The following is an 11,417-nucleotide window of genomic DNA, read 5'->3' as shown; positions in this document are numbered from 1 at the left end:
TATTCATTTCCAACAATGAAGCATATATATTATATCATGTAATATTAATCACCTATGTATATAAATGTTAAATTTTAACAGTACGAACTTACTTAGCTAAATCGCAGAAATGTCGAAGTATAAGGGTTTTTTGGAAATTTTTTATTCTCCTCGATTTTCCACTCGGTCTTGATCTAAATTAATAATTTCATTCAATTTGTTAATTTAGATAGTAAAACAATTTATTATGCAATTTAGTCATTTTTGGCATTTTTATAAAATTTCCCAAAATATTTTACTTTTATTCAATTTAGTCCTTGAGCCTAAAACATGCAATTTAACCATTTTCATTGAAAATTCCTAACAGCCAAATATTTTTAGCTTCCATTTCAGCCTATTTTTGCAACAATTTCACACCACGTCCTTGTATTTTTCCAATTTCAACAATTTAATCCCTAATCGGCAAATTCATCAAAAATCACTTAATAAAATACTTATAAATAACAACTATTACTTCAAATTCATCCATTAACATTTAAAATTACAAATATTCATCAATGGAAACATTCAAAATTTTTAACAAAATCAAAAACAAAGGTACGGGCTAGCTGGACCACCTAGTTGCAACGATCTAAAAAACATAAAAATTACAAACACGAAATTAAAATGGACTTACATGAAAGTTTCCTATGCTAGCCGAATGTGAAGCTTCCAAAAATGGTGAAAATGCCTTAGGTTTTCGGCAAGAACATGAAAAAAGATCATGAATTTGGCTTTTGATTTATTAAACTTTAATTTATTTACTAAATTACCTAATTACCCTTAATTAAACCTTTTAAAAACACAATTTAAAAACCTATTATGGTCCATTAATATACAAATGGGATAATTATTATTTAAGCCCCTTTTATTACAAAATTAACTATCAAATCAATGGAAATTCAAGATTCAATAAATTTTACACTTTTTCAGTTTAGTTCTTTTTAATTAATTAACTATCGAAACATTAAAATTTCTTAACAGAACTTTAATACAATCTTAATGACACCCCATATATATTTATAAAAATATTTAGGACTCGATTTATGAAAACGAGGTCTCGATACCTTATTTTCTAAAACCACTTGACTTGAGGGTCTTACCACTTGAACTTAATTAATAACATAAATTACCATATCAAAAATCTTTTTAAAACCATATTTGACTCGTAAATATTAAATAATAATATTTATAAACTTACTCGTCGAATTTGTGGCCTTGAAATCACCGTTTCCAACACCCCTGAAAAACGAGCTGTTACAAGAACAATCATATAAGAGAGAGATAGAACAGTGGTTCAGATAATAGACAGGTGGAAATAGTAGGCTCAATCGGTCCCAAACAGACAATCATGATCCACATTAGAAAGCAAAGGAACACAGACAAGGTGGATTACAGGAAAGTGATCCAGCATTATTTCAACTCGAGTGAAGGGTAGAGGTAAGTAAGAGAAAATAGGATTTAGTCCTCTAGAATGGTGTGGTTGTGTACTAACAGTCTTATTAGGGAACCGTCTACGATTGCAGCAAAATTTTTATAGGATAAGAAAATCAACAACAAGGATATCTCATTATAGGAGTTTTGCGTAAGAAGGTGAATCCGCAGGTATGATAAAATGCATAGGAATCACCACAACATGTCAACCGGTCACAAACTTGACCCAGAAATGATCATCTGCAGAGGAAGAAATATGGAGAACGACTTGGAGTCTGCCACTCTAGATGAAGCTTAAAAGTCTAAGGCAAACAAAGAGTAGTGTGTTTGTTCCTTTTCAGTTAAAGCCTCGTCAAGGCGGGGTTTAATTATGTTTTTGTATATATATACATAACAACAAAGAAACTCATTAAGTTCTTTCAAATTTATAAAAATATGACTTTTGTCTGCATGAATCAAAGAACGGTTGAGGACCTTGAGGAGGGACCAAGCCAGATCGAGATAAACTAAGGAGTGATTATTAGTTTGGAATCATGCACATAGGAAGGGGTACCTTGAAAGGTTTCGCCTAGAGATTGAAAATATTGTAATTAATCAGTTCCTTAGAGTTTGAAATTAGGGATAGTAAATTTTAATTTAATTTAAGGTTTTGTTGTAAGAAGTGTTTAGTGATACTTGATAAGTCTCAAATTGGTTAAGTTTAAAATTGATATTTAATCCAAACCAGTCCATTTGTGGCACTCCATACCCGGATTCGGTGACCGGTTGGGTGAGGGTGTTACAAGTTATACATACAATCTACTTCTCTTTTCATCGTTTTCATTCCTTCAATATATCAGTCCTAATTATAATCCATAAAAGGTTGTGTTGAGTTGGAATAGGGACAATTGGACTTACCTAATTAAGGCTAAAATAATTTTTAAGTAAGTATCAATGATCTATTGATTACAACATTATTTTATTTAGTTATAAAATAATATTTGCCCTCAATTACTAAGAGTAGAATAGAATTTTATTAATTCTTTAGTCACCAAAATGAAAAGCTCATAAACAGTAAGCTCTTAGTCATGGATTCCAGGTTTTCAATGCCTACCCAACTAGGTCATCCCTTTTGCCAAAAATCACTCCATCTTTCCATTCATATATTGGCTTCTCTGTGCCTGCCAATGTAGCCAAAATCCCACAACCCCCTCAGGACCCTACTGCTTCACCGCCTCAATTTTCCTGTCCTAGTGATCCTCCACCACCACACTTTTCATTCCCCATCACTTTTGAGCTTCCTTCACCTTCTTTTCTCGCCAGCTCACCTGACGCTTTCTATTTGCCTCTTTATATTTTGGATGACAACACGACACCAGCATCAGAGATAGGGGTGGTGCAAAAGCTATGGGGTGTATGTGTGTGTTTTCATTTGAGACTCTCCAAGAAGCAATGGACTCTGCTTATGGTGAAGGCGGTGCTAATTATGAAGTGATTATATCTTATGGGGGCTGTTTTACCCAGACACTGTTGTTGCTCATGCTTCTTATGCTTTTAATTACTACTAGTAGAATACCAAAAGAAATGGAGGGACTTGCAATTTCGAGGGATTGCTATGATTATCAACTCTGACCCAAGTAAATACATATTCAACTATAAAAATAATTTATATATTTCTCAAGCTAGTCTCAAGCATCTTGCTTCCTTTATAGAAAAGTTCCTAATTAAATGTCTTGATGTTCTTTCAGGTTTTCTTCAATGTTGGTTTGTTCTCAGTTGAACAAGAGAATGAGTTTGTTTTTAGAATAAAGCATGATTTTGTGGGATCTGATTTCAAGGTGAATGTCTTTGGCCTTTCACCATAGGGAGTGGAACGCATGCATGCAAAAAGGGCTTAAAATTAAATGTCTTTTTAACTACTGTACCAGTGGATTATCCTATCACAGATTGGCAAGGGCTTAGAATTGTTTTTCACCATAGGGGTGGAACGAATGCATCCCCTTTGCTTTAATTAAGTACGCATATATGTTTTATCTTTGTAAAAGTTTAAGAAAAATTAAGTCACTCGAGCTAGGTTTTGATACTACGCTTCCGTTACATCCCACTTATTTATAATTATTTAAATATCTTCAAATATGACGAATTTAATCTTAACTCGATTGGAATGGATATTATTGTTAATATAATGATTTATGAGTTCGAGTATGCTGAAGTGCATTATCCTCCTATTTATGTGTTGGAGAGGGGCTTTGGACAATTCTAGTCCTACATTAAGGTGCGCATTTGATCAGTTTAATTTTTATCTACCAAAAATCGAATAAATCGATTAAACCAATAAAATTAAATAAACCGAATCGATTATAGTACCAAAATTGATTGAACCAATTTTTTTTATTTGATTCGATTGATTTATTTGATCTTTTTAAATATATATATATTATACTTCATTTTGTTTTTGGTTGTAATTATATAAATTTATTGGCTAGTTTGGGGATTGTGACCAGCCTATTAAAACAAATTTTTATTTTGTTTTTTTAATATAATATTAAGGATATTCGAATTTATGTCAAACGGATGTCTAATAGGAGTTTTAATCATTACTTAGGGTCTGTTTGATTGCCAGTAAAATATTTTCCGTAAAATAATTTCGGGAAAATGTTTTACTTTTCTGTAAAATGATTTACTGGAAAATATTTTCTGGTGTTTGATTGAATCTGTGTAAAATATTTTCGGCTGTTTGGCAGATTTTCTGGAAATATTTTTCGAAAAAATTGTTTTTACATATATTGATATATATTAATAAATTTTTATATTTTAAATTATTTTTACATATATTTCAATGATTTATTTATAATAATACTCAATTATTAAGCTACAATATTAATCGTTATAAATTGAAAAAAATTAATATCAAATAAATTATTTGTAATTGTGTTAAAAAACAAGTATTGAATAATTAAAAAAACAAGTTACTGGAAAATCGATAAACAGAAGCAATTTTCTACCGGAAATGAAGGAAGGAATGAAGGAGGCGATAGAGAGGAGAGCACGGAAAATGTCTTACGGAAATTGAAAGGGTAAGACATTTTCCCTAAAATGTAACCCATTTTCCCTTGTTTTGGAGTTCATTTTCCAAATGGAAAATGTTTTCCGCCAATCAAACGCTGGAAAAGTTGGAAATGATTTTCCGGAAAATCAATTCCTTCAATCAAATAGACCCTTAGTTCAAGTTAAGTCACAAATTTTTGTTTTTATTTTTAGAGTTTAACATGAAAGCTCTTATTCTTATTTTGTTTTATACTTTTTTAAGAAAACTAATTGAACTCAAAGAGGATAATAATATTATTTAATATATGTTTTTTATATTAAAAAGAAATAATACGAATTATCCTCTAAGCATAGGCGAAGTGATCAGAAAATATTTTTAGGGGTAGAAATTAAATTGTAATTTTTACGATAGTAAAAAAGTAATTTCACTATTTTAATCGTTTATATATTTATAGTTTTTAAAAGGTTAAATCAAATTTTTATAAGTTTTAAGAAGTAAAGTATAATTTTACCTTTACTAATTTAAAATTTTCATTTTAGAGGCCGGGGCTGACAACTCCTACCTCTAAGATTAAAAACTAAATTATATTAAACAAATTTTCACTATGAGATTAACTAATGACCTAAAGGATAAAATTACTTAACTAATTTACCACTTGGATTTAATATTAATTTTTATTTATAGTAACACGAGTCGAGAATACTTGCAATTGTTTGTGTTTTTAACAAAGACATTATCATTTAAAAATTTTAATTGTGTATTTATTTGAGTTTTTGTAGTTGAATTGGGTTGAGTTATATATGAGTATTAAATTCTATTTTTGGGCTTTGAGTATGAATATGGGCTTGGGTTTTAATAATTAAACTTTTAATTGTTTTATTCAATTTACTTGGATGATTGAAACTTTTATTTGCAAGTTGAGTAAATCTTTAGTATATGAAGTGCGGTTTACAGGGTTTTCAGGTTAAGGATCTGGATTGTGGAGTTATATGTTGCCACAACATGGATGGTTCAACCAGTAAGTTTAATTTCAAGTTGTTTCTCAGTTCAACCTTGAATTGGCTCGATGCCCCGACCAAGCTCCTTTATGTTTCGATGTTGCCATTTGGTTCAGTACAATAACATAACGCGTTGTACCATTACATGAATACCAAGGAAATGTACTGCACAAGAGTATAGGAATATCTTATACCAACAAATTACCTTTCACAATGTACTGTTGAGGTTGGATGTCTTAGCAACAAGCCAACAATGGGTCGTTGCATCATCAATCAGCAGTGGATAGAGACGTGGGCCATGACAAGAAGACCCAAGTAATTCCGAGAAGACTCACCAACCACCGGCAAAGTCACGACCGCTATTACCGAGGGACACGCCACGCTACAAAAATCAGACCACCGAAAAGGGAAGTCAAGTCCCCACTTACTGCTGTGCCAAACATGGTGCACTCCCATCGATGAGGATTTATTACAGGACATCAACACTCAGATACCGACATTACACTCCCAACCATCTCCAATGTTTCTCCCACAACTAACAATTTTTCCATCTTACCCAGTTTAATTTCTAACGAATTTTGACTATGTTTTTGGATGGATTTCAAGTTTCTCTTTTATTCACTGTTGTTTTTACTCATCGATAAGAAGAAAAAAAAAGCAAGAAAAGTTGAAGAACAGGGGGTTGCTGGTTTGAATGGAAACAGTCAATTATATAAAGTATCCACTTAGCATACATTAGAAACAAAACATCAAATCTATTACCATTCATACAAAGCCTCTGTTTATTTCCTTTTGTTGACAACTATAATAGCCCACACCACACTTCACTCTCCAAAGGACGACTTTTATGATCAGATTCAGACGTGCCAATATTGGTAACAGCAGAGTATTGCAATTTCTTTTCACCCTTCTTTCTCTCCACTTATCAACCACTTTCCTTCCTACTTCCTCCACTCCTCCATATAAAAATCAATCCTTCCTTCTTCACTCAAGCACTCACATAACAACAGAAGAATCATGGCTCTTGACACATTGAATTCCCCAACTTCAGCTCCTCCACTGCTGGACCGTGATGATATAGTCGACCTCCACTGTGTTGAGCCCTGGACCAAGAGGAAAAGAACCAAACGACCCAGATCCGAAAACCCACCAACCGAAGAAGAATACTTAGCTCTTTGCCTTCTCATGCTGGCTCAGGGAACCACTACCAGAACCATCCCCTCAGCCTCAGCTGCTTCCAGAACCTCCCTCAACCTTTACAAGTGTACGGTTTGTAACAAGGGATTTCCATCTTATCAAGCTTTAGGAGGACACAAGGCCAGTCACAGGAAACTTGTTGTTGGAGCTGGAGACCATCTCACCATCACCACCGCCGCCACCAAGACCACTGCTGATGTCTCCGCTGTTGCTGCCACCACAGTCACGCCGCCTACAAATTTACCTCTCATGATTAATCGAGTTGGTAACAAGAATCACGTGTGTTCAATTTGTAACAAGACATTCTCTTCAGGTCAAGCTTTAGGAGGGCATAAGCGATGCCACTACGAAGCTGGCGGCAATAACAACAACGGCAGCGATGGTGTTAAGTTATCGAGACAAAGTCAACGTGACTTTGACTTAAATTTGCCTGCTGAACCGCAGGAACTAAGTATTCCCGACGTTAACCAAAGAGATAAATATTCCACCGACGATGAAGGGGCGGAGAATCCTTCGCCGACGGCAAAGCGCGTCGGCTGCCACGTTTGTTGAAAGTCGTAGTAAAATAAGGATTAGATTCAGATTAGGCGAATGATTATTAGTGGACTTTGCTGTTATATTTTATTCCTTCTCTTCAAATTTTTTTTGCATGTTCATCGTTTTTTTTATGGATGGTTATATTATTATATTTTATTTGGGACATTAGAGTTTTTAACTGCTGCAGTAATTTTTTATGTACATGAGGATATTTAAAAATTCTATATTCAGTCCTTTTTTTACAATTTTTTTATGGAGTGTGGATAGTAATAAAATAAAATTACTCATCAAATAAAATGTTAGTTGGAGACTGAATTCTAGTTTAGCTGATAGGTTTAGATATTATATAATAATAATAATAATAATCCAAATAATAATCAAATTTTGAAAAGTTTGTTAAAAAAAAAAGGAAATTTTAATTATATTATACTATCTGTTTTTCTTGTTAAGAAAATCCGTCCAAAAACTTATTCTTCACCTTAATTCCTGTTAGTCTCTTTAAAATAGTATAATTTCTTTTTAGCCCCTCCTAAAAGTTAAGAATTCAATTTAATCCTTTTTAAATAAAAATTATAATTTTAGCTTTAAAACATTTTTTATTTTTTTAAAACTATAGTAGCATATTGACACACAAATAGAATCAAGTAAGTTAGCCTTTAGACAAGTGGCGCAATTTAATTGGTGCATATAAATTTGGTAATTTTAAGTAAAATTTAATATTTGTTGCCAGTTTGGATTAAACCAAAGTAGATAGACATGTTAAGGCCAAAAAGAAGTAAACACATGTGCATATAAATCAATATCCTTTAAAATTTTCTTATCTTATATATATTAGAATTGAAACCTCAAAAAAATGTACCCTCTGTGACTGGCCTAAGTTGTTGACCTTTGGGCGACCTTAAATTTTCACCTTATGTCATGCATTTACTATTTTATATATATTTCATAAAAAAATTTAATTACTTATTTATGAAATTTATTTCTATAAAAAATTTATATATAATAGTTTGTATGAAATGTAACTAGTTAATACATTTTAACTTAATTATAATTATTAGTTTGATATTATGGAATTTATAAATGAAAGTCAATTAATTATATCGATATAATTAAAATATTATATTTATATAAATTTATGATGTTTGTATAATTTTAATTTTAATTTTTTCAATATCATATATTAATTATTTCTTGCTATTGTGTTGGTATATTTATGGATCCCTCCTCCTAACCCTAACAATTTAAAAACATGCACATTGCTTGTTTCCGGATGGACCAATCTCTTGTGGCAATCATATAGTAACATTTGTGAGATTGTGGTTGTATATTAAATATGGTTTTTCAAATGTGAAACCCTAGCTATCCCTAACCCCTAAACTTTTGGATCTCTTACATTAATCCTCTTATCTTCCATGTATTTATTAATTGGTCGGTTGCACATCAATAAATGTTTGGTCAAATCCCATTTGATACCCCTACACGACTCCATGTCTCGCTCATTTAATTGAGATTTTGATTGCTAACAATTACGCAACTCCATTATCAATTAGGTAAGCCCTTGAAATAAATTAGCACATAATGGTCACTGCCCTATAAAATGGTTCCACTGTGTAGACTATGGACCCTTGCCTTCCATGTTTGAAACCTATTCCATTCATTCTGTTAATAGATATTGGTTGAGGATTATTTAATGACTTAATATGTACCACATCGATAATATTTACTTTTATACATTATTACGATGACAAAATTTGTTGATCTTAAACAATCGATGATTGGAAGAAATAAAATATGAGTAAAATTAATTATGGAAGTGAGCACACACCTTAAAAAACAGTAAAACAAAAATAGAGGATAATAAATTAATTATGCAGTTCAATTTCTTTATTTGTGCAGAGCATAGCTCAATAAGATAAATTTACTATCTTTGAATCAATACAACCGGTGATCCTAGTTCTTACATGTCCTAGTGAAGAATCCTCAATCTTGTACTTCGAAGACTAGATCTCTCATTGCTAAATTCTCCCCCCTTACAAAACAACATTCCTCTAGGAATTGATAAATGTTCTCTCTGCTTAATTCCAACTTACATAAGCCTCTAATATATAAAAGTTAATGGCTTGCTAAAATAAAGATAAATTACAATCAAGATCCCACCAAAATAGCATCATAAAAGGCTTTACAAATATTCTAATAAAGTCTAGAATAAATCAAAGATCTTCATGATAAGCCGTCTAATCAGTCATGATTCAATCTCTATATTTTACGGGATTCGTTTCTTGATCTAATCTGATCAAATCTTCAAAGATTTATTACTCCATGGATCTTCAAATATGGGTCATCATGTAACAGCCCATTTTCTAATGGTGTCGACAATGACAGTTTTGAAACTCCATTTTTGATGTTCGAGCCCGTAAATATTATTATTTAATATTTACGAGGTTAATTAAAGTTTAGTCCCTTAATTTTGTCAATTGAATAGTTAATTAATGTACAAAGACTAATTGTAAAAATTGTAAAAATTAATCACTATGAATTTCTAATTAATTGAAGGATCAATTGAGCAATTGGACCATTTTATTATAGCCAAACGGTGATGGTTAGTAGTTGTAACCCACCAAATTGGTTAATTAAGTTCAATTTTAATTAAATAAAGATTAATTATGTTAATTATAATTAATTAATAAACTAATTAAGTATATAAGACAAATTGAAAAAGAAAAACAAACATTTCTTCCTATTCATCTTCTTCTCTACGAACGAAAGAAAAAAAAATTAGGGTTGAAGCTTCCAAACTTTCGGCCCTTGGTAAGTTTATTCAATTTAGTCATTTTCTTGTAATTTTTACGTTTTTGAGATCGTGGGAGCTTGATTTCGCTAACTCATATATCAATTTGTAAAACTGTTAAAGTTTCTAAAAGTTACCATTGATGAATTCTTGAAGAAGTTGGTGTTAAATTATTATATTTTAATCTTAGATATGAAAAACAACTAGATTGTAAAATATAATTGTTAGTTTTTTTAACATAGGGACTAAAATGTATAAATTTCAAAATTGGTGTAAATTTTCTATAATTATGGATAGTAGAGAGTCTAAAAAGGATGTAACTGAGATTGGTTTCAAAATTGAAGCTCAAATTTGAAAGTTAATGCAATTTCGGTTTTAGGGACTAAATTGAATAAATGTAAAAATTTAGAGAGATTTTGAATGATGAAATTGAACTAACATATGCATATAATAGGATGATATAAAATGTTTGGAGTTTATAAATTTAATTGAGCTAGTATATAGATTGGGAATTAAACCAAACTGAGGATAATAAAGGAAAATGTAAAATTATCAATCAGTCCTTACAATTCAACTTATTTGTTATTTTGGCCAGATAAGTTCATACAATATGATTGTATTTAAATTTTTATGTAATGACCCAAAATTCACGGGCATCGGAAAAGTATAATATCGGGCCTCCGTCTTAGTAAATTGAGTTCGAAAATAATTATTAGAAATATTTACGAGACTAGTTGTGTGTTTAATTAGGTTTTAGATAGGTGAATTTCGCTTAATTAAGAGTAATTAGCAAAAAGGATTAAATTACAATAGAAGTGAAAGTTTAATTATAGATTAAAGGAAAATAATAGGGACTAAATATGCAATTATGCCAATTGCCAAATTTGAGGCGGCATAAGCATAAAATCTAATAGTTTTATGTGTAAAAATATATTATTAAATTACTATTAATATTATTATTATATTATGAAATAAATCAATGGTGACAAATGTATGGTAATAATTTACACATTTGTCATGATAATGATTGTATAAATACACTTGTATTAAAATTATGTAATTACTTATTATATAAGAAAATATTATTATATTATATTATTAAAATATTACATTTATTAAATAATAAACAAAACATAAAATGAAAAAAAAGAAGAAGAAAGAAACATAACAGAATAGCAAACAAAACAGAGAAGAAACAGGGAAGAAAGAAAGAAAGAAAGAAAAATAAAAGAAGAAATTTAGGGTTTTCAAGGTTCAATTTCAAATTGGTAAGTTAAATTAAGTTCTTTTCTTGTAATTTTTGAGTTTTTATGAAACTAGAACAAAATACTATTAAGTATGTACTGAAATTTTGGAAGATATTAGATTTTTAGACATTAAATTTTATTGAACAAAAAGATGAATTAGAGATTTAAAT

General features: G+C 30.6%; 1 protein-coding gene across 1 annotated transcript; it reads left to right on the top strand.

Moving 5' to 3' along the window:
* The first annotated feature begins 5,978 nt into the window (after positions 1 to 5,978).
* LOC107913279 (zinc finger protein ZAT10) lies at positions 5,979 to 7,457 on the top strand. Its single transcript, XM_016841820.2, has one exon. It carries the CDS (start codon positions 6,496 to 6,498, stop codon positions 7,225 to 7,227), a length of 732 nt encoding a protein of 243 aa, XP_016697309.1. The 5' UTR covers positions 5,979 to 6,495; the 3' UTR covers positions 7,228 to 7,457.
* Positions 7,458 to 11,417: the final 3,960 nt, after the last annotated feature.

The sequence above is a fragment of the Gossypium hirsutum genome, chromosome D11 (genome assembly GCF_007990345.1).
Source record: "Gossypium hirsutum isolate 1008001.06 chromosome D11, Gossypium_hirsutum_v2.1, whole genome shotgun sequence".
NCBI lineage: Eukaryota > Viridiplantae > Streptophyta > Magnoliopsida > Malvales > Malvaceae > Gossypium > Gossypium hirsutum.
This window is presented reverse-complemented; position numbering and strand designations above follow the sequence as displayed.